At 40.3% G+C, this 23,758-nt stretch overlaps 1 protein-coding gene across 5 annotated transcripts in view; it reads left to right on the forward strand.

Moving 5' to 3' along the window:
* Window positions 1-23,758, forward strand: part of KIAA0319 (KIAA0319 ortholog) — a 65,343-nt gene that overhangs the window by 3,108 nt on the left and 38,477 nt on the right. For 2 of the 5 annotated variants that reach the window (XR_004194248.2, XM_015234622.3), the window contains exons 2-4: window positions 13,488-13,635; window positions 17,468-18,258; window positions 22,205-22,397. Coding sequence is in view for 4 of the 5 variants with exons in the window: in XM_015234622.3 (XP_015090108.2) it covers window positions 13,581-13,635; window positions 17,468-18,258; window positions 22,205-22,397 (1,039 nt within the window). In the remaining variant the exon portion in view is untranslated. Of the gene's footprint in view, window positions 1-13,487; window positions 13,636-15,126; window positions 15,143-15,462; window positions 15,548-17,467; window positions 18,259-22,204; window positions 22,398-23,758 lie in introns of those variants that run through there. The other 3 variants (XM_072945584.1, XM_072945583.1, XM_015234624.3) reach the window with 3 other exon arrangements.

A 23,758-nucleotide genomic window follows, 5' to 3' on the forward strand; every position in this document is an offset into this window, starting at 1 on the left:
TACAAAGCACCCAAGTTCTAGGTGCCGAATGCTCCACATTTTATTGTAGTCTGGGAAGGACTTCTCCCCAGACACATTCGTGTTTAAGAGTATGCTACTAGCTAACTAGTCTTTACACATTTCCATCGGGTTTTCCTAACTACTCCTGTGCAGCAACTGCTCTTCCTAAATCTGCAGAAACTTTTTCTGATCTCATTTTCCTAGATTTCTTCCACCCAGTTGACCATTCTCACTTTCTTGAAACAAGGTCTTCTGGTTCAGAAGTACCATCCTTCAACCCCCTCCTAGAGTTACTTTCTAAAGCAGATATATGAACATGTCACACCTCTGATTCAGAATCTTCAATGTCATGTCTATATGTGGGTGAATGGATAAATAAAATGTGGTCTATACACACAATGGAATGTTATCCAGCCTGAAAAAAAAGAAGGAAATTGTAACACAGGATACAACATGGCTGAATCTTGAAGATATGCTGAGTGATGTAAGCCAAATACAAAATGACATTATTGTATGATTCCATTTATGGGAAATATCTAGAATAGTCAAATTCTTAGAAAGTATACTAGTGATTACCAGGAACTGCCAGGAGTAGGTCGTGCTATTTAATGTTTAATGGGCACAGAGTTTCAGTTTGGAATGATGAAAAGTTCTGGAGGTAGTGGTGGTGGCGGCTGCACAAGAATAGATGTGCTTAATGCCAGTGAGCTATACACTTGACAATATTTAAAATGGCAGATTTTAAGTTATATGCATTTTACACAACAAAAAATTTTTGTACATCTTCAGTGTCTCCCCACTGCCTACTCAGTGAGGTGCTCACCTCTGAGTGTTACTTATACAGTGTTTGCTGTTTCTTCTTGGTTTACGTTTTCATCCTCTTTTAATTTCCTGAACTTATTCTACACTCCAGCCACATGGAACTACTCAAAATATTCCATCCCTTGCAAAATTCAATGCTTTCTCTGTGCAGCAGTCTTGAGAGCCTAGAATGCCTTTCTTTCTTCAACAAGCAACCACTCATCCCACAGGACAGAGCTTAAATGTCACATTGCTCAAGTCTTCCTTCCAGTCCTCAGTCCCTCCTTCCCTGATGGCCATCTGGCTCTGTGGGTGTGCCTCATGACACCACCTGTCTCATTATCATGTAGGATGAGCTTCTATAGAATAGGGACATTTTATTTATTTTAAAATTTTTTAATTTTTAATTTTTTGCAATATATATATATTATTTGCATTTAAAATATGGGACATTTAATTTTTTAATGCATATTTTTTTTTAAAAAGCCTAAAGTTAATGTTTCCATTCTTCTCGAAAACTGCCTTAGTGTACTTCATTTCCCCTCATCCCCAACCACTCATGCTTCACTTTAATATTGTTAGTAGTTTTCATGGATAACTTTTTTTTTTGCATTCTTTTTTTATTGACACATAGTCAGTTTACAATGTCGTGTCAATTTCCGGTGCCCAGCACAATCTTTCAGTCACACATATACATGCATATATGCGTTTTCATGTTCTTTTTCATTATAGATGACCACAAGACACTGAACACAGTTCCCCGTGCTATACAGCAGAAACCTGTTGCTTAGCCATTTCATATACAGAAGTTAGTATCTGCAAATTTCGAACTTCTGATTTATCCCTTCCCACCCCCTTATGGATGATTTTTTATTATTATTTCCAACATGTTGGTCAGTTTCTAGCTTACCAGGGCTTCTTCCTCCCCTCTGTTCAGTTTTCATTTCATAGCTCTTTTAGTCAGCATCTGTGAGTGGTGTACTCCATGTTTACCTAAAAAAATGCTTATTTTATTGTTACTGTTGAATGACACTTTAGTAAGTATAAAGTTCTAGGTTGACAATGTCCCTTGGGATTTTGAAGATTCTCTTTCTTTCTTTCTGCCTCTTCCTCTTCCTCTTTCTATCTCTCTCTCTTTTTCTTTTTTTTATTGAAGTACTATTGATTTACAATATTGTGTTACTTTCTGGTATACAGTATAGTGATTCAGTTATACAGCATAGTGATTCAGTTATATACACACATATATATTCTTTTTCATATTATTTTCCATTATAGGTTATTACAAGATACTAAATGTAGTTCCCTATGCTATACAGGAGGACCTTGTTGTTTATCTATTTTATGTACAGTAGTGTGTATTGAAGATTTTATTTCTATTATCTTCTGGCACCTATTGTTGCTGATAAAAATCATGTCATCAGTCTAATTCTATTAAGATAATCTGTTTCTTGTCTCTGGCTCTTTATAAGTTCATTCATCACAGGTGTTAAATAAATGCTTTTTGGAGAATGCTATTTTTCATGATGTGAAGCTTGAATATTTTTGTGTTTATCTTCCTTGTCTTTGATAATATATAATTCCTTATTTGACCAAATTAATTTTGTCCTTGCATTTGAAACCAATATTGTATTTTCCCTCCTTCTCTTTTTAAACTATTCCTATTAATTTTTTTGTTTGTCTTTTGAACATTCAAGTAAACTTTCCTCTTAGTAATACATAGTTATCATGATAGCATTTATTAAATAGTAATTCCCATCTCATTGTTTTGTTCCTCCTAGTTTGTTATGGAGTAAGCCCTAATAAAGTCATTTTAGTTTATATATTTTATGTGATTTTTGCTTTATAATGAATATTAGAGTCTACCATTGCCTTTTCTTCTCATTCCCCAAATATCCTTGCCTATTTTTACCTGTTTATTTTTCTTGCAAATGAATTTTATTAAGTAGTTTAAAGCGTTCTAGTAAGTTTTAATTCATTCTTTGTTTCTTTGTTAACCTAACATATTGTTATCTTTAATATCTACTGTTTTTCCAGGTTATACAAGCTTCTCTCTGCATTTATTCGTATCTCCCATTCTCTCTCCCAGGACAGTTTTGTTATTGTATTTGAAGAGATTCTGTGTCACATTTTAAATCTTTTTGCATGTTTGTAATGCTTCTGGCCATGCCTGGGAATGAGATCTCTCTCATTAGTGTACTTTCTGTCTCTCTATTTGTCTGCTTGATACAGAGATGCTGTTGCTTCAAAGGACTTTGCTAATCTTCACCAGTCTGGTTGTATTAAGCCTAATTCTGATGTTTCTTTCATTAATTGGATGGATTTGATGAGGAGGAGATATCTTATGTTACTCTCTCCACTGTCTCCTTAATATCTGATTCTTAGAACATTGTTAAAGGAGGGATTTGACGCTCTTTTTTCAGCCTGAATTTTCTCCTCTTTGTTCCCTAGTCTGCCCTTGGAGCTTCATACAGTTTGTTTACTCCCCATTTCCCCACGAATGCCCTTCCTGTGCTTTAAAAACCAACATTGGATCATGTTTCCCTTAATTCTGCTTGATCTCCTAATAGGAAGTCACTTTATACTGTAATTGTAAGGCATTATCTCCGTTGCCAGTAAACTCCTGGGTAATCCTCTGTGTTGATTGACACAGGTTTTCCAGAACTTATTTTACCTTTTCAGCTTTCAGTGGAGGAAGTCAGAGCACGGACTATAGCGCTGAAAAACTGCCAAGTTTTTACCTTCTGGGCTTGGCACCCAACTAATGTATTGTCTGGATTTCCTGGGCCTTACCTCCTTGGTTTGTTGGTAGGATTTGGGGGCTAGAGAGCCCTTTGTAGATGCAGGAACAGCAGGTGTAAACCTCTTCTGCGGTACCTCCTGAGCCCTTCTCTCTTCAGGACCACTCTCCAGGCTCACACAGGTTGGGGTGATGGAGTGGGACCCATGAAGAGTTTACTGACTGCTTTGGCAAGAGAAAGTGCTAAGAGTGAGAAAGATCAGGAAAAAGCAACCCTGACTCACTTTTATCTTTTCTATTCCTTACCCGTTGGAACTTAGAGACTTACTTTGGAGAAACTAGAAATTGACTTCTGATTGGTGAGCCACAGAACTTCAGCTGATGAAACCAGAATATTCTCTATACCTACTGGGGATGACAATATCTTACCTCTCTCTGATTCTTAATGGGAGTTTCAAATAATATGAAGTATGTAAAAATTGTCTTGAGAAGAAAAGGACTATTATAAATGGCTATTGATGACGATGATGATTAATTTTACAAATCATTTTGAAATTTTCTTGTTATTAATAAGGTAGATTATTACCTGACAATATTCTACCTTTTTTCTACTTTGTTCCTTTTTCTTCATAGGGAATAAGTGAATAATTATTTACTTAATGCCAGAAGGTTAAATTCTAAAGGACAGCTCTTTTTTTAAATTGAAGTATAGTTGATTTACAATATTGGGTTAGTTTCAGGTGTACAGCAAAGTGATTGTTATATATATGTATGTACATGATAGATATGCGTATATATTTTTCTTTTTTTCAGTTTTTTCCATTATAGTTTATTACATGATATTGACTATAGTTCCCTGTGCTATACAGTGTATCCTTGTTGTTTAAGGGAGAGCTCATTGATCAACGAATCATATGCTTGACGATAAATGGAATTGAAAGATTAAACAGTCTCAGAACTGATGAACAGTTTGCTTGATTCAGAAGTGTGGTAATCACCAGCTGGCTTCAGAATTGGACACAAAGCAGATTCACTGTCATTGACACACAAAACGTCTAGCATCTGAACTTGGACATTACCGAGCACTGATTGGGTTTTCCTGCACAGTCACCTGTAGACTCTCTCTCCTTGTGCATATTTTCTAAAGGTGATCGTTTAATTATTAGAGCACAGGACAAAGCATTTATTTAGGTAACAGTGTTGACCCCATTAGTAAGAGTTAAATTTAGGAAGAAAGAAAAGTGCTGAGTCAATTGAAAGCTAAGCTATTCCCATAATTAGGGAGACTATTTAAAGCCCCATGATGTACCTTCAAGGTTTCACCTTCTGAAAAATTTTCTCTTAATGTAGGAAGAGTAGTTCCAGGACTGTAAAACTCTGGTGTTATTTATAATACAAAGACGGTGAGATAGTGTGTTCATTTGCAGCAACTTAGAAAAGACGTAATATATTTACTCTAGGAATTGGTACATAAATACGTATAAATAAAAATGTGTCTTACCTTTTCTTCCTTCTCACATATACCCTTTCACTAAGTGCTCTCCATCCATCCTTTAAATTGTTCTCTTATCTGTTTTATCCCATCACCTCCGAAATGAACAGGGCATCGCCACGTCCCTTTCTAGAACTGCTTTGATTCTTTGAGTCCAGGATGCTCAGATGGTACACCCATGGCCTGCAGTCATCTCTGTGGTTGCAGTCTGCCTCAGCAAAGGCAGTTTTTGTCAAAGTAGTGGCTGATCAAGCAAGGAAGGAAGGCTCATAGAATGAAGAGACCATCTCTGGCAACCCCCAGTGGCTAAGTGGAAAAGGAAAAATACAGCTTGTCTTGTCTGAGTTCACTGGCTCCGAAAAGCAGGAGTTCACCCATCTAGTTTTGTTAGCCAGTAAACAACAAACAGGACAAACTATAAATGTTACAGAAATGACAGGTCAGCCAAGAAACAAACACCACTCAGAGGGTTGGCGTACTCAGGTTTATTAGGCCAGCGGGCTCAGAGGGGCTACCGCTCCGGAGCTCTGAGCGCCTCTGGGAAGTGTGAGTGAGGTTTTACAGAGCTGCTTACAAGCTTGGGGTCCATCAGCCAATAGGGTGAGTACAGCTAGGCAGTATCATAAAAGCAGAAGCAAAGGGTTGCTTGCAGTAACCCGAAACTGGTCTAGCAAGGTGAAACTTAAAATTCATGAGTTAACTTAAAATTCATAAGTTAGCCCTGCCCAGTCTTGGCCCAGCCCAACATTTTCCTTCTCATCAACACAACCTGTTCTAAATAGCCTACAGGAAAATGCTGTCCAGGAGATCTGTTTGGACCTTTGAAATTAGGCCCCTTTGAGCTGTTTTCATTTCCCTCTGCAAGGAAAGCTGCAGCTTGCATTTTCCTGAGCCCATAGCAACATTGCACTGCAGCATTATTGATAAAAGCCAATCATCACAAACAGCCAACTGGTCTAGTTATAATCATCACCTCGGTAGGATGTTGCAAAATAACAACAACAAAAAAGAATAATGAAAAAGAAAGTAGCAATGAAGGATACTTCTTGTGGTGGAATATTAAGTGAAAATGAGAATTGTGTTTCTCTGAGAGGATGGCTTTGGTTAGTGTATGTATACGTATACTGAAGGAAACCCTGGCAGGAGAAGATAGCCATTCATTAGCGTGATTTGATCAGAATGCTTTTAGTGGACATTTTGTCATGCTAATTAAAGAAACTTATTTCATTCACTCAGTCTCCACCCAGGCAGTGTGCCAGAGCTTGAGGACACAGAAAACAACCAATAAAAAGCAGGTCTTCTTGGGGTTTGCAATATCTTTTTTTTTTTTTAATTGAAGTATCTAGTCAGTTACAATGTGTCAATCTCTGGTGTACCAATACATCATTTTAAAAATACTTTTCTTTTTTTTCTAGTGTTATGATTTATTTTCTTCTGTCTATTCATATGCCCTGCCTGCCTTTCTGCTTTGTTTTTATTTTTTTATTTTTCAACGGGAACATAGGAAAGAGGGGAAATAGATGTGTGTCCAGTCCCATCTTGAACTAGAAAGTTTTCTTTTTATTCTTAGCTTGCTAAAATTCTATTAATGAAGCTTATTCCCCCCAAGAAAGATTAATGTGACTGTATTTGCTGTGTGGACTGTGCCTCTGGACAGTCCTTGGAATACTGATGACCCTGGTTTCCAGGATCTGCCTCTTGAGAGAACGCAAACACTTCGAACAGCAAGGGTGGAACCTTCCCTCTTTAAGGAACACCTGGGGGCTTGGTCTATTACTGCAGCATCCTGCTTCTCAAGCCTTGATGATAAAGTAGGTGTGTTAAACAACAATGATGAGAGAACCATAAAGACAAGCACCTATCCCCCAAATATCTCCTCTACCACCATCTGTCAAAGGCACCTAAAATAGCCTTTGGTCATGAGGAATCTGTATGACAATGCTAGCATCCTCATAAAGAAGACCTTAAGGTTTAAACAAGTAATAACAGCTGACAGCTTTGCCTGGAAGCTTGGGTTTAGAGACCTGAAAGGGAGGGAATTGATGGAGGGGGAGGGAAGAATCTGACCAAGACTCCCCAAAAGGGGAGACAGGCATAATGCCATGCATCTCGTTTTTTTCTGTGTGCCAACTCTGGCTGGTATCATATCGCTTCTGGTTCTTGCTGTGAAATTAAATACTAAAGAGAATTGGCAGCAGGAAGGTAAGTCCTTTGCCTGCATGGGAATAATGGATAGGGATTCTTTAGGGGCAGGTTGAGGATAGAAAAAGCAAAAACACAATTATGGATTGTCAGCATTCCCTTCAGGGTAAAAACTGAAGAGGCTCTCATATTTGGAAGGGTCTTAGCTAAGATTAAAACCAAGCTCAGAAGTGCTGCAGCTTTACTTACAAAAATGACTTTTTAAACAATTTCTAAAGTTAGAATTGCACGTTTTTCCATGTCTGAATGTCAAGTTCAAGAAGCTTTACTCTCCTACTCTCTGCCAACATTGATAAAATATCTTGAAAGTAGGGGGAGGGTATAGCTCAGTGGTAGAGCATGTGCTTAGCATGTACAAGGTCCTGGGTTCAATCCCCAGTACCTCCATTAAATAAACAAACAAACAAACAAACCTAATTACCTCCCCCCACCCAAAGAAATTCAAACTGCTCCAAAAAGCAAAAGTCTATTAACTATTATCTATATATCTATGTACATAAAATAAATTTCTTTTTTTCCCAACCATCCCAATATTTTTATTGAAGTAAAATAAATTTCTATCTTCTTTCCTCCAGTGTTATATTATTAACCAAGGATATACAGAACAGAATTTTAAAGCAATTAATCTGCTAGTGTTAGAATGAACAGTGATTGGAATCCACTTAATTGTGGTTTTAGTTAGCTGGTAGTTTTAATCAGGTGAGAGCTCTGCTTGGTTTGCTCCCTCGGAAGCAGCCAGGCAGTTGCTACAGTGTGATTTGCACCCCTGCTGACAGCCAAGTGTGGCGCTTTCCAGATCAGAAGGCATTATTTTATTTTAAGATTTTCCCCTTGCCCGTCAGGGCTCCCTGCAGGTCCGTCTGACTGGGTGAGAACGGTTGTTTACAGAACCATTTGAAGATAGGCCAGTCCCTCCACAGACACACCTCTCTCTCTTACTCAAGTTCACCACTCAGGCAACTCTCCCCTCTCTTCCCTTTCCTTTCCATTTATACTTCCTCCCTCAGTGCTGTTAACCAGTCTCCTGGCTTTGAATACCGGCTCCCAGTTGACACCTCCAGCTCTTCCCTCCTCTGAACCCCAGATGTATTTATCTGGTGGCCCGCCCAGCAGCTCCATTTGGATGTCTTCCAGGGTCCCCCATTTCAAGTCATGGCGATCCCATTCTCTTGGTTGCTCAGTCATCCTGGACACTTGTCTTTGTCTCATGTCCTGCATCCCATCCAGGAGCAAATCCTGCACTCTCTACCTGCAAAATATATCAGGAACCTGACTCCTCAAGACCTTCACTGCTACCACCTGGTGCAAGACGCCATCCTCCCACCTGGACCACTGCACGAGCTTCTGAGTTCTCTCTCTGCCCCTATACTCTCTTCATCACAAGGCCCGAAGCCAAGGGTGCTAATCCTGTGACTCGTCCGGTCTCAGAGGCAAAGCCAGAGATCCCTTGTGTTGACCTATAAACCGCCACGTGGCCTCCCATTGCCTCCCTAACCTTGCCTTCCTGGGCCTTCCCCTCTTCTAGCCTTGTGGCCCTCCATGCTGTTCCTGGAATATACGGCACATTCCCCCAGCCAAGCCTTCGCATCTCCTGTCCCCTCTGCTGGGAACTCTTCTTTCAGACGTCCACGTGTTTCATCCTCTCATCTCTCTTAGTCTTAAAAGCTCATTAATTCTTCAGCTGTGTTTAATCTGCTGTTTAACCTATCCGTTGAGCTTTTGATAGCAAAAGTGTTATCTTTTTATTGTTACACTTTTGCCTGGTGATTTTTCACATCTGCCAGGGTCTTTTTTTGGGGGGAGGGTACAAATCTTATACCTTACTTTTTTTTCTCTCCTTAAACGTTTTAAGCATCAATTAGTTCATATTTGTAAGCCAGAATTTCATTATTTGAAAAATCTCAGGGGCCTGATTCTCTTGTCTTTCTTCTCTGTTGCCTTTCTTCACAGTGCCTGGGTTGTTTAGTAATTTGGAATTCTAAGCTCAAGGTTGTCTGGGTTCTCTCTAGGGGTTGAGGAGAATTCTTCCAAAAAAGGATTTATCATTGTCTCTTCCAGGTGTCTTTGGGTCCTACCAACCCAGGGCCACCAGAAATTGAGGTAATTTCTCCCCACGGGGTTAATTAGACCAAACTTGCCGTGAAAGTGGAATCCAGACCTGTGAGGAGCAAACCTATGGTTGTCCATTCTCAAGGAAGAATTTTTTTCTTCCCACAGAGCACAGCAGCCAGATTTTCCCCCCCTTAGTTCATCCTTTTCACCCACAAGGATCTGTCTCTCAAAGATCCTGGTTTTAAGAGGCACCTCAGTTCCAACCCCTCAACTTGAACATGCCCAAGGCTCTGACTTCTGTCTGCGTTGTATCCATGAGACTCACATCTCTGGGTTCTGGAAACCAGCAGTCATCTTGGGCAGCTGCTGCCTTGGCATCAGCTTTCTAGCTTTCTCTTTGTTTTCAGCCTTGGGGGACTTCCCTTATTTTCTTGTGAGTGCCGTTATATATTTAAAAGGTGTTACATTGTCCCCAGCAATCTCAGTATTTTATTGTGCTGGCATTTTGCGAGAAATCCAGACTTTTCCCATGCATATATAATACTCCATTTTCTGTTTATAATCTGCATCTTTCGTGTAGTACTGGATCATAGACTTCATGATAATAATACATGAATATTATATAGTCATGAGATATACCATGTTTAAGTATACCTTAATTTTGGATATTATTGCTTTTGTAAATTAGAATAAAACCAAATTAGCTTTTTTTTTTTTTAATGGAGAGAGACACATAAGGCAGGACAGAACAGTGGAAAGAACATATTCTCTAGTGTCAGACATGCCTGGATGAGGTTCTAATTCTTGGACTTTTTAGCTTTTCTGAGCCTCAGTTTCATCATCTGTAAAATGGGGCTAATAATATGCATCTGGAGCTGTTTCAGAGGATGACAACAAATGCATGTAAAGTGCCAGGGACATTATGAAATAAATGGGAATTTTTACAAATATTAATTGTACTTTTCATCCAGTATTGTATTTGTGACAGTAATCTAGCCTTGGAACCTGTCCAGAGGAGGCAGCAATGACTTCAGCTTGGAGGTTCTGTTTGGGAAGGAAGGCTCTGAAGAACTGGCTTGTAAGCTGGTTATTGGTAGGGTAGAGGAGAGCGCATGGGGAGGTTAGTGGATGTTGGAAAGAAGACAGGGAAGAGGGGAGCGTGGAGAGTGGTGTGATGAGTTTGCTCCCCTCTCCTGAGGTGTCTGTCCTGGCAACTTTCAGGAATTTTTAACATTGGTTCCTTGTCATCGTTTGCACCAGTCTGTTACATGCATGTAATTCACCACAGTCCTAAGAGACCCGCCACGGGGCCAGGGGGATGTTCCTACTTGGTTGACCTGAGTTTATTGGTCCCAGCTATGACAGCGACTAATTCTAAGCTCAAAAGTGAACTCAACTGCAGTGAGATGGAAGGGGAAATATATGAGTCATACATTTCCTCCTATTCTCCGCAGGATAGTTCTGGACAAACCTTACCAAAAAACAAGGCCGTTAAGAAGTAAATATCAGAACTGTTGGATTCTGGCTGTCATACAGGATTTCTTTCTTTTCTTTTCTTTTTTTTCCATGCACTTAACTCCAGCTGAGATGAAAGCTGTCAGCTAGCTTTGAAAAGTAATTTGTTGCAGAGAACCATGGTAATTCTCCTTGAGATAGGGATTACTGAATTTCAAAATTGCAATTTAAAATGTGAATACATCCTTTTTTTTTTTTCCCAGTGGCTTGTTTGCTAGGTCTTTCCCTCACTTTGGTCCTTTCACTGGAATGATGGTAATTAATTGTGTTCTTTCTCTTAACAAGTTGTTTGTGCTTACACTACATGCTTTCATAACTCAGTGGGGATTCAGCATATTGACTGAATTTGGGTGGAACTGTTACTTCTAAGGTGAAGTATAAATGTCGACTCTTTCTCTCAATGGTGGTATATGTGTAGACCTTCCTTGGAGTAGAGACATAGCCCAGTAGCAGTTCTAACTAGCTGCCCAGGGCAGCCCAGGTATTTTCTCATAGCTAGGGTTGCCTGACAAAATATAGTAAAATATGTCCTAAATATTGCATCATAAAATTTGTTATTTGTCTGAAATTCACATTTGATTGGGACTCTTTCTTTGCTAAATCTGGCTGCCCTGCTCATGCCCCGTCCTGCTCAGTGTTATGCGCCCAGAGTCCCTTCCTGTTTGTGACCTCATGTGGGCTCTCCATCCCTCTAGTGTCATCTCCTGAGCCTTTGATGCTCAGTAGATCTAAGCCTCCAGACCAAGCACAGTGACAAGAATATTCAGTTTATTTATTTACGTGCAAAATATTGAAGACGTTCACATGATTCAAGAGGCACAGAAATCTACTTGTTGAAAAAAGTCTCTATTCTTGCTGTCTCCGTGATCCTTAGCTATTAACGTATGATCTTGTGTATTCTTCTAGAGTTCGTTAATGCGTTTTCAAGCAAATCCATATTTCTGTTTTTCCTCGCTCCAGTCTCTTTTCCCACAAATGGTGAATAGCACTTACACTATTCTGCATATTGCTTTTGTCACCTAACAGTTGGTCTTGGTAGATACCAGCACAGGAACAGCTTCGTCTTCTTCACAGATGCAGGGGACTTTATGGTATAGGCAGCCTTTAACTTATTTAACCACTTCCTTGCTGACGAGAGTTTGGTTGTTCCCAGTTTGTTTGTTAGTACCAATACTGCACCCCGGAATAAACTAGCGTGGGTGTGATTTCATGAATGCTTACAGATACAGTAGAATAAATTCCTAGAAGTGGAACAGCTGAAATGTACGCTAGTACCATGTTGTCCTCCGTAGAGACTCGTGTCAGTTAGGAGCGAGAATACCTGAGTAACCATACTCTCACCAACACGGGGAAGTCTAAACGTTTTATTGTGTATGACCATCTCATCGGTGAGAAAATGGTATCTCTTAGTTTTAACTTGTGTTCCTCTTTTTATGGGTGAATTTGAGCATCCTTTGAGGTATTTAAAATGCACTTATGTTTCCTTTTCTATGTTTTGTCTGCTGATGGACTTTTTCTATTGGATGGTTATTGACTGGAGGGCACTCCTATGGATTAGGGAAATTATCCTTTGTGATATGAGTTGCAAATATTTTCCCCACTTAGTTGTTTGTTGACACTTTGACTTTACGTATGGCAGTGCTTCCATGAAAATTTCTATTTATCCGTATTTTTAGTTATTGCATACAACTTATTCATATTTTCTATTATGATTTCTGAGTTCGTACCATGCCTAGGCCTTCCCCATTCAGAGATTACAAATATATTCTCCTGTAGTTTCTTTTCTTTAAAAAAAAAAAAGCAGCTTTAAGATAATAGTTCACATATCATACAATTCACACATTTAAATAGTAGAATTCAATAGCTATTTTCTTTAAGTTCTTTTTTTTTTTTTTAAATGGAGGTACTGGGGATTGAACCCAGGCCCCCGTGCATGCTAAGCATGTGCTCTACCACTTGCTTTCTGAACAGACTTCCAGTGGATGGTTTGCCTGAGATATCGTTGTCATGGAGGGGAAAATTTCTCCCTTCCCCTCTTGGTCCTTTTGACTCGTCAAATAATTAAAATGGCATAAGGCAAATTAACAGGAGAAAATCACATTTAATTATACATGTACAGAAAATCCATATAATGTGAGAGATTCCAGGTAAAATGAGAGTCAGGTATAATGAGGTATATATATCATCCTGGACTAAGGAGGAGGGGGTAGGGATCTGGGACTTCAAAGGGAAGAAAGGCAATTCGTAGGAAGATGAAAAAGAGCAAAGATTTGGTAAACAAATGTTTGCTGTGTCATACAGAGACAGTAGGATACAGAGAGGAATTTTAACAAACAGGCTTTGCTGGATCTCTCCCTGTCTACCACAGCTAGTTCATATTATACTGTATTTACCTATGGAGATAGCTCCCTTCCTGGAACAGGTCCTTTATCTAAATCCTTTTAGACAGTTAGGGTGAAGGTTAAAGGTTCTTCCTGAGTCCTTTGGACCTTGATTGTTTTCAGATTGAAATAATCCACATGCCATACTGGCACATCTTGGAGTGTCCTGCCCTGACGTGGCCCTAGGGTATTAACAAGGCAGGCTTCCCATTGCCACGAATGCATGATAGAAATAACTGTGTGTGTTTCTCTATTTACCTGTTCTTTTCTTCCTTCCTGTCTCTTTCCTGTTTTTCCTTTGAAGTTCTTGAGGCCAAAACTGGCTCCAAAGAAACATCAAAGGAAGCCTGCACCAAAGGCCTCTCAGGGCCATCTTAGAAGCCGTGTGAGAGGCCGAATGGCGCCCCCTGCAGCTGTGCTCTCTTTGTTGCTGCTGCTGCTGCTCTTTACAGGTAGGAAACGGTCACCCTGGAGACGCCAGTGTTACACTTGGGCTTCCTGTCTTTGGCGTAAGGCACTCAAATCAACCCGAGAAGACGAAGGTGCTGTGTGTTGCTTTCTAATAGACTCATCTCACGTATGAAAGGCAGACCTCATGCATCAGTGGTTTCTGGAAACAGGCATTTAAATTTTTTATCAAGACTATTTTGGGGAAAATAAATCCTATTTCATATATATTAGGAAAACTTCATGTACTTATTTAAACTTTATTTTTTGTTTTGTTTTGTTTTTTTAGGGGGTGGTAATTAGGTTTATTTAATTTGTTTATTTTTTACCAGAGATACTGGGGATTGAACCCAGGACCTTGTGCATGCTAAGCACACGCTCTACCACTGAGCTATACCCTCCCCTATACATTTGTTTAGAATTATATAGTAGATCTTTTTGGAAAGCAAATGACAGACCCATTTGTATCATAAATCTTTATTTTCATATAGTCTGTTTGCTTATTGTGGACACACCCATGGCATAAAATCATTGGTAAGCATCAATTCTGGGGACATGCCCCAGCTGGGCCAGCCAAGCCAACTAAGCCCCTTTGAACTTAGCAGACTGAAGGCGGAGATATGGCCAGGGAAATGGTTTTATATCCAAGGTTTGCCCAAGTGTGGTAAAACCATGATGAGGCTTACCTGAGAATGACCCTTGTTAAAACCTTGTGGTTTCCGAGGTCCCGTCCAGACCTCCTGAATCAGAACTTCTAGTGAGTGTGACTCAGGGATTGCAAGCATCTAAATTTTTTGTTGGCTTGTTTTATGGAAAACTTATTTCCATGTTCCACTGTGAGAGAGACATGCTCTATATGAAAGAGATTTTAATATGCATCTAAATTTTTATAAACACAGTTTTAGATTCTAAAAGGGCCACTTCAGCAAATGCTACCATTGGGAAAGGCCTAACATCCCCATCCCTTGTAGATCACTCTCCCATCCATCCATCTTATTAACTCATCACTGCTCAGTATGCAAAACAAAATGTTCCTTTATTCCATGCTTAGTGTACTCTGTACTTTGGAAAATACTATCTTTAATGTTTTGAGCACTCTTTTTTTTCTCTCTTAAATCCCCACTTTTTCACTGCTTTTGGTTTCTTTCCTGTGAGATGTTTTTCATCAATTCAAAATTCCTCAATTACTGAGCCCCAGTAATGTTATTTAGAGTTTGCCTGTCTTTTCCGTCTACCCTCTTTACCTTTGGCAAGATGTTAACCATTGACATTCTTGATTTGTCAACAATCGTGGGGTGCCTACTATGTTCATGAATTGGGCTGGGAATTTGTAGAGGGGACAAATGTGTGTGTTCTCCGGTCTCTGTTCTCTGGTCTCTTTAAGAATTTTCTTGAGTGAGTCCAAAAGATTCTAAAGTAATTATGGCAACTTGGCCCAAAGGAAGAATGGTTATATGTTGCGAATTCCACCTTCTCAAATTCCTTTATTTAGCATTCAGATCTCTGCTTAAAGTATGTATATCTAAACGGCCTATTCAGGTGATTTTTTTTTGCAGAACAAAGGGATGATCTGGCCCAGAGCTATATATGGAGGTCTCCACCTCCAGCCTGATGGAAAACTGCTTTAAGCTTTGTCTGGAAGGCTCTTGCCATGTCTCTCACCCACGTGTAACAATTTGTTCCAGGATCACAGCCTTTTCCCTGAATAATGGTTTCTGTGACACAGTTTTACAAGTTGGCTTTTAAGCTTCTGGTGGCCAAAGCCAGATATGAAACATGATAGTTTTTATGAATTGTACTGTCCAAAAGGAGATGAGCCAACAGTTGTTCAAGGGAAATAAAATATATCCTGCCGTTTGTGTTTAGAAGAACCATCTAGCTTGGATCTTCATTTAAAGGCCACTCAGGATGTTAGTGGTAACTACAAATAAAGACAATATTTTTGAGAGTAGAGTTGTGAGTCAGAGATACCTAGTTTACATACCCCATCATCTCTTGACTTTAATTGAAAATGCTGTTTTGTTGTGTTCAGAGTTTTCTTTTGTTTTATTTTTCCTCTCCCTCTCTGAGATTAAGCTTGTCTTTAGAAAATAAAAGGCTCAGATTATTAAGGCAATTTTTAAAAAGTAGATTTGTTTGATAAAATTTCATTTCAGTTGAATTAGTTTGTTGTAAGCTTATTCACTGGGAAAGATACATCTCTATTATAGCTAAGTTTTATTAAATTGGACCAATTAGACTTTCCTATACAGTCAGTGTTTGGCAATGAATGATTCTTAAAAATTTATAATAAAATTTATAATGATGTTGATGTCTGTACAGGTAAAAATAAAGATGATTATTGTTCTGTATTTAATCATTTCTCTTACCTCCAGTTAGAAGTAATCTCTGACTGTCACTATGAAAAAAGTAACAGGTATTAAGAGAATGATCAGTGATGAGCCCTCACTAGGAAAGAGATCCTTTGCCCTTCTGAGGTTAGCAGAACATTGCTTCTCAAACTATATGTGGTGAAGAACCAATTTATTTTTATTTCCAAGCCATCACAGACCAGTTCTTTGGTAAAATATCAACAAACATATTGTCTATTGAAAGCAAAATGCACAGTGTAAGAGTTGTGGGTTTCAGTCTTATTCAGGGACTTTCCTGAGGACTATAGCCTGGGAAAACAGCCTCTCACTACCTCTGAGGGAACTGTTTTGAAGAGGTAGGAGAGGAAGCTGGTATATGTATGATTTTGGGCTAGGGAGTGCCTGCAGTCAAGCGCACACCTTGGTAAACCATTACTGCTAGGAATAGATATCTCAGTTAGTGATTTTAGAGCTCTCCTATGTATGGGAAGATGCAAGAATCTGGGCTGATGAAAATTCTTCCTGAGATATCTATCTATCTAAGGGGTCTGTTTTTCTAAAGCACAGAGTGACTTACCCTGTTTTTCATCCTGAATTCCTTTCTGGGTGCCCTATTAGCAGTAGGTAATGACTTAATCTTTGTGGAACTGGATGGTGGTCAACATTCTTTGTTTTACAAAATAAACAACAAAGGAGAAGAGTGATTCTATCCTTCTATGTCAGGGAATGACAGACTGCTACAGGGGTTTCTAAAAGCCTCATTTCTGTTATTTTGTCATGAACTGGTCACAGACTAGTGGCCCTGCCGCACTGTGTCTGCAGATCACCCTTGTGTAGTGCTACTCTAGTGCCCGACTGGAAACATAGGTCATTGTTTAGAATCTGATTAAAGCTAGTTGTTCTAGACCTATATTTTGGACAATTTTTTCTCTCCTTTGATATTTTCCTATCGTCAGAGTTGATCAATCATCAGAATAACCCGTGAGATTTTTAAAAATTCCATTAACAGCAGCAACAACCGGTTGGTCCTGAAATAAACCTTTATAATTGAACTTTGGGTGAGAAGCAAAATATTACAAATAGTATAAAACCAGGGGTGGGGTATAGCTCAGTGACACAGTGCCTACTTAGCATGCACGAGGTCCTGAGTTCCATCCCCAGTACCTCCATCAAACAAACAAATCAAATTTCCTCCTCAAAAAACAAAACAAACTGTAAAATTTTTTTAATTAGAATATTTTTTAAAGTAAGGGAAAAAAGCAATACACAAGTGGGAAAGAATGCTTCTGTTGACTAAGTAGAGTAACATATAAAGAGAGAGGATGGAGGGTTAGATGGACAGGTGGAAGGATCTATGGATGGATGGAGTGTTGAGGGATGGGCTGTAAGATAAAACAGTGGACTTTCTACAGGAAATGCGGGTGGTTTATTTGCTGGCCAGGAACCATATGCCTCTCTTCCTTACTGGAGACTGTGTTGTTTGCAGGTTGTGCCCGTATGCAGTGTAGTGAGGGGAAGACTTACTCCAATGCAATCATTTCACCGAACTTGGAAACTAACAAAATCATGCCGGTGCCTCAGACCACCCCCGTGGTGGACTGCACGTCGGCGTGCTGTGACCTGTCCAGCTGTGACCTGGCCTGGTGGTTTGAGGGCCGCTGCTACCTGGTGAGCTGCCCCCGCAAGGAGAGCTGTGAGCCCAAGAAGATGGGCTCCATCAGGTCCTACCTCACCTTTGTGCTCAGGCCCGCCCAGAGGCCCACACAGCTGCTGGACTACGGGGAGGTGATGCTGAACAGGGGTTCTCCGTCGGGAGTCTGGGGGGACTCACCTGAGGATATCAGAAAGGACTTGCCCTTTCTAGGCAACGGGCGGGGCCTAGAGGAGATGTCTGAGTACTCGGAGGACTACCGGGAGCTGGAGCAGAACCTCTTCCAGCCCATCAGCAAGCAGGCGCCCCGAGGGAGCGCAGAGTACACGGACTGGGGCTTGCTGCCCGGTGGTGGTGGTGGTGGCGGTGGCGGTGGCGGTGGCGGTGGCGGCGGCGGGGGAGGCTTCAACTCCTCTGCTGGGGAGAGCCCAGCAGCAATGGCGGAGAAGCAGCAGGAGGATCCAGAGCTCCATAAACTGAATGAGTCGGCGTGGACGCCGGCCCCAGAACACGCCCCAGAGAGAGGGTTGTTGCTTCCCTTGGTCACGACTCCATCTTCAGGAGAGGAACTGGAGAAAGAGACTTTTCAGCTCCCGGAGCAACCCAGTAACAGCTCTGGAAAAGAGGTGGGTGTGGCCGGTGTGTGCACGAGACGGTGGGAGGGGCTGTTTACTTTTGGAGCCTGGTCCTCATTAGATGGTACACACAGGAAGGTTCATCTTAAGGACACCAGTTAAGGTATCAGCAAGAAAGATGACTCTCAGAGCCTTCCAGGAAACAAAATGTCTTGTTCCTCTGTTATGCTCTCGTAACTGGACTATCTGAAAGAACAAATAGTTCTTCTGCCTTCACAAGTCAGCCACCTAATGATGATTTAGCGCTTCTCCCTAGAGATGCCTCTACTAGTATCTAAGATGAATGAGGATTTTTAGAGTTCCCTGGAGCCAGCCCATGTACACAGCACATAGAGCCAGGGGCTTTGCATATCTTTTTTTGTAGGAGCAGAAAAAAAATTTTTTTCTTTCCTTCTAGGTTCTTTGGCTGGGGTAATAATTAAATTGACATAGATAGATTCACAGGAGAAAAGCAAATTTACTTCCAGATATATAGGAGACTCCATTAAAAATATGAGAAGTGAACCAAACAAGAGGATTTTATATCTTTTCAATAAAGAAACAGTACATTTGTGACCAATTGACAAACCAAAGGGGTTTAGGTTTGGGGTAGTAAATTAGTGACAAAGTATCTGTTGCAGTTAAGGATCTGTTAAAAAGTAAACTGAAGCACATTAATATTTTAAAGAGTTTATTGGAGCAAAAATGGATCCAAGTCAGCCAGCATCCAATCCAGCCAATAGAAAGGAGCTCTGAGGAGCTGTACAAAGTGAAAGACTTACAGGCAGAAGGAAGTGAGAACAAGGAAGCTGTACAAGACAGTGTGTTGGTTATTCCAAGGTTACTTTCCTTTACGGGAGAGTGGAGGTTTATCAGGCAGATGACCTTAGAATTATTCCTGATTGACTGGCTTAAGATTCCATTCCAGGAAGAGCTGAAACTGTAATTAAGTCTTGGTTTGGGGGCTTAGCATAAGTGACTCTATTTTGGGTCTGTTGTTTTCACACAAGGTTGGTTTATGCAGCCTTCTCAGTCCTAAATTTCCTGTCTCTGGTGGTAAGGACGCCTTCCATCCTCCTGGTACAGTGTTTTATTTTCCACCAAAATACAAATTTTCCCCTACAGTCACAATTAGAGTTTTCTGAGCTGCATTAAGTTGTAGGTAATCCTTGAAAGGAAAGACACCTTTCACATGGGTGAATTATCTCTTGCTTTCAGGGGGACAAAGGACGGTCAGAGTGTCTTTCTTGCACATCTGTGCTATACAGTAGGACCTGTTTCTCAAGTACCTTTCATTCAAAATAATCAGTATGCCAAAGTGGCATATTTGAGGGTGACATATTCTGATCCCCTGCAGTTTCTTCAAGACCCAACAGGATCTCAGGTTGCTGGAATCTCACCAGTGACATGAATCAGTTGGGAAGGAGGAGGGAGATACTAAGGAGAGCACATAAGCTGTACAGAACTTTCTATGAAAAACACAGGTGAAGAGAGTGGGAATCTTTGGGAAAGGAGACATACCAAAAGCAGAGGGAAGGTTCAGGTGCTGACAGCAGAAGGTCAGGGAGAAAGAGAAGGAGATTGCGCTGAGGAGAGCAGTTGGTGAGCTCAGAGGCTGCTCATCTGGGGAATGCCAGGACTTCATGAGAATGTAGTGAGCGTGTGGGTCTGGGAAAGCTGAATGCAGTGGGCAATGAAGGGACAAAAGAACAGTCACAGAAGAAACTGTTGTATTTCCTTTTCTTTTTTTTTTAATTGAAATATAGTTGGTTTACAATGTTGTGTTAGTTTCTGGTGTACAGCAAAGTGATTCAGTTATACATATATATATTCTTTTTCATTGTAGGTTATTACAAGCTATTGAATATAGTTATCTGTGCTATACAGTAGGACCTTGTTGTTTGTCTATTTTTTTATATAGTAGTTTGTATCTGCTCATCCCAAACCCTACTTTATCCCTCTCCCACCCCCTTTTCCCTATGGTAACCATAACTTTGTTTTCTATGTCTGCAAGTCTGCTTTTGTTCTGTAAATAAGTTCATTTGTGTCACTTTTTAAGATTCCATGTATAAGAGATATCATATGGTATTTGTCTTTCTCTTTCTGACTTCACTTAGTATGATATTCTCTAGGTCCATCCATGCTGCTGCAAATGGCATTATTTTATTCTTTTTATGGCTGAGTAGTATTCCATTGTGTATATATACCACAACTCCTTTATCCATTCATCTGTTGATGTACATTTAGGTTGCTTCCATGTTTTGGCCATTGTAAATAGTGAAGCTATGAACATTGGGTGCATGTATCTTTTTGAATTATAGTTTTCTCTAGATACATGCCCAGGAGTGGGATTGTTGGATCATATGGCAAGTCTGTTTTTAGAAACTATTGTATTTTAAGATGTTACCAAATCCAAACTCATTCTGCTCACCACACAACAGGCCAGTAAATCAGGAGACGAGGTACTAGGGCAAGGAATAACAACGTTCTTCGGAAAGCCAGTAGACCAAGAAGATGGGGGACTAATGTCCTAGAGAAGCATCTTACCCAAGTTAGAATTCAGGCTTCTTTTATACTAAAAAGGGGAGGAGATGTGGTTGGTTGTTGCAAACTTCTTGGTGTCAGAATCGTTTGTTCTTGCAGCTGTCCACATAGGTCAGGTCATGATGTTCCTGTAAACCTCTAACAAGACAAATCTTGTTCTCTATTCTGCAACTTTTTATCTCTGTATAAATAGAAAAGTGTTATACCCTGAAAGGTCAGAGCCTTGAGAAGGAACAGGCTGTCTTGTATTTTTCAGGCTATTGGCAACATTCTTTTCCAAAAAGTACAGAACCAGCATGACTAAGCACAGGAAAGCATAGAGTTAGAGCTAAAGGAACAGATCTAATAAGGAGTCATATTTTTTCTTCTCTGTTACAAAGGTACAAGATGGCAGATCAGAATATAAAGAGGCTTAAACCAATTAAGATTTTTTTTAAAAAGGAAAATACTCTTTAAGATATCAGTGCTTAGGTTAGAGTAGATGAAGAAAGCTGGAATGACATGACTATACATTATAATCGCAACCACTAAAAATTCCTAAAAACATTTTTAAGTAGTGAGATTATCAGAAGTTTTTTTCTGCTTTGATGTATTTTTCTGTCCTTTTCAAAGTTTCCATATTTTTCTGTACTTGTAAAGGTCTTAAAAGTTTTGAAGTCTTCAATTAAAAAAATTAAATATAAGAGATTAATCACATTCTTTTCCCATATCACTAAGCATTAACACAATTTACCTTCTTCTATGTGGCTAAGTCAGCTGCAGAAGAGAGTAGCTGTGTTTTCAATAAACACCAATGCCCCCTCTCCACTTAACATTTGAGTTACAGCTTTTCTTTCTGTGGATTTCACACTCCAACATCCCCTTTGGGTCTCCTGTCTTCTTAGCCTGAGTTTTATTTGCCTGGCTTCACATAGTCACTGGCAGTTGAAGCTCAGAAGAGCACTTTATTATCATGTTATGAGACTTTCCCCCTGGTACTTGATATTTAATTTAAAACCTTTACGTTGGCTAACTCTGTAATTTTAAGTTACAGTTTATATACAATGGATGATATGAATAGAGATCATTTACTCTAGAAGCCTGCTTTTTGTTGAATCATCTGATTGTCTTCAATTATTGCCTTACTGATTAATTTAGGGACTACTATAAATATTTTCTCTTTATCTTGAATGTTTTCTGTTTGTGCGTGTTTGCCTCTAAAAATTATCCAGCCCAGAGTTGTCACACATTTTTAATAGATAGCAGAGAATATTTGAAAGAGACGGTCTAGAGTCCAGTGATTTGCAATATTAGACACAGTGTTTTAAATGCTAATGGATCTAATTTATGAAAAAGGTCAACGGCATGGTGTTGGCTTGAAGAGTTCAACTTCCCCCCCCCCCATAACAACTTATCCTTGTAATTGATCTCCTAGGTTCTAATGCCTTCCCATAATCCTCCTCCAGCCAGCCCGGAGTTCAGCACAGCCACCATGGAGGAAAACTCAGTTCTCACAGTCACCCCCTGGAACACAGAGCAGAGCATTTCAACCCTTCCCACTAGCACCATCCCCACTGAGTCCACCCCATCTGAGCAACCTGTATCTGCTCCCACTGTTCCCAGGACAGGTAACTTTAAAAAATACTACGGGAAAAAATGTACTGAAGAAAACACTGTAAAATATAGTAGTGACAACTTTTAAAGTTTACTCATCCCCTCCAGGCAAATTGTTGAGCATCATTCATGTACCAGAAACATGCTAGGCACTGGGAATAAAAAGATGAACAGATACTGTCTTTTCCGTCCATGACTCTATAGTCTAGGGAATGAGACTGACAATAAATAGCTGGTTGGATACAATATGGTAAGTGCTGTGAGAGGCTGCTACGGGAGCAGAGAAGGGGCACGCTGCCTGACCCACTCAGAAGGGCCATGGAAGCCTTTCCAGAGGCGATGACGCTAGGATAGATGAACCAGCTAAAATGGGGCTGGCACGTTGTTCAGGTCACAGGCGCTACATGTGTAATAACAATAATGATAATTGTATTTATTGAGCACTCACCCAGTGCCGGGCACCACACTTGGCATTTCCCACGCATCATTTCATTCATTGCCTCTGAGAAGGAACAGAGGTACAAGAGCTCACGTGGCATATTGGGAAGAACTCTAAGGAGTTCTGTGTAGCTGCAACTTACAGGAATGGAGTGGGAATGGCCAGATGAGTCTGGAGTGGTGAGTGGGGCAAGATTTTGAAGGATCCTGTGTTCTATGCTAAGGGATTTGTGCATTACTGGATGAGTAGAGTGAGTCCCTGAGAAATTTTAAGCAGGAAAGTGAAATGATCAAATTGACGTCAAGAACATTATATATATGGAGTTGACTGGAGGCAAGAGGATCCATTAAAGAAAAACCAGAGTGAGTGGTTGCAGGGATGGAGAGAAGGAACCAGATTCAAGAGAGATTGAAAGGGTAGAACCACTAGAAGTTGATAAGTAGTTGAAGGTCAGGATGAAGGTGAAAGGACTCTAAGATGTATGAACACATGGAACTGAAAGTTAGATGAGGAGTTGGGCTGAAGATAAAGGACAAGGGGTCATCAGGGCAGCAGTGATAGTTGACAGCCATGCAGGGAGAGTGGTGGGGTAAGCCTGGCAGAGCCCTGAGGGCTGGACCTTTCAAGCTGTCATTATATCAGGGGCTGGGAGAGCAGAAGTAGCCTACAGAGCTGACAGAGTGCTGTTGGCAGAGAGGTAGGAGAGAAGGAGGAGGGCGTGGGCTGAGGGAATGAGAGAGGAGAGAGCTCTATGTCGGAAGAAGTGATGAAGGGGCCATGTGTCACAGAGGTCATGGTGAGGACTGAAGAGTTCCCATTAGGTTTACTACTAAAGGAGTTACTAGAGACTTTTGTCATGTTTCCTGAGCCTTTCTGTGGGTGATGGACTTTGAGGATTACCCTCTCTTCCTTGGCTGTTTACTTTTGATCCTAAGC

Source organism: Vicugna pacos, chromosome 20, assembly GCF_048564905.1.
Source record: "Vicugna pacos chromosome 20, VicPac4, whole genome shotgun sequence".
In the NCBI taxonomy this organism is placed as follows: domain Eukaryota; kingdom Metazoa; phylum Chordata; class Mammalia; order Artiodactyla; family Camelidae; genus Vicugna; species Vicugna pacos.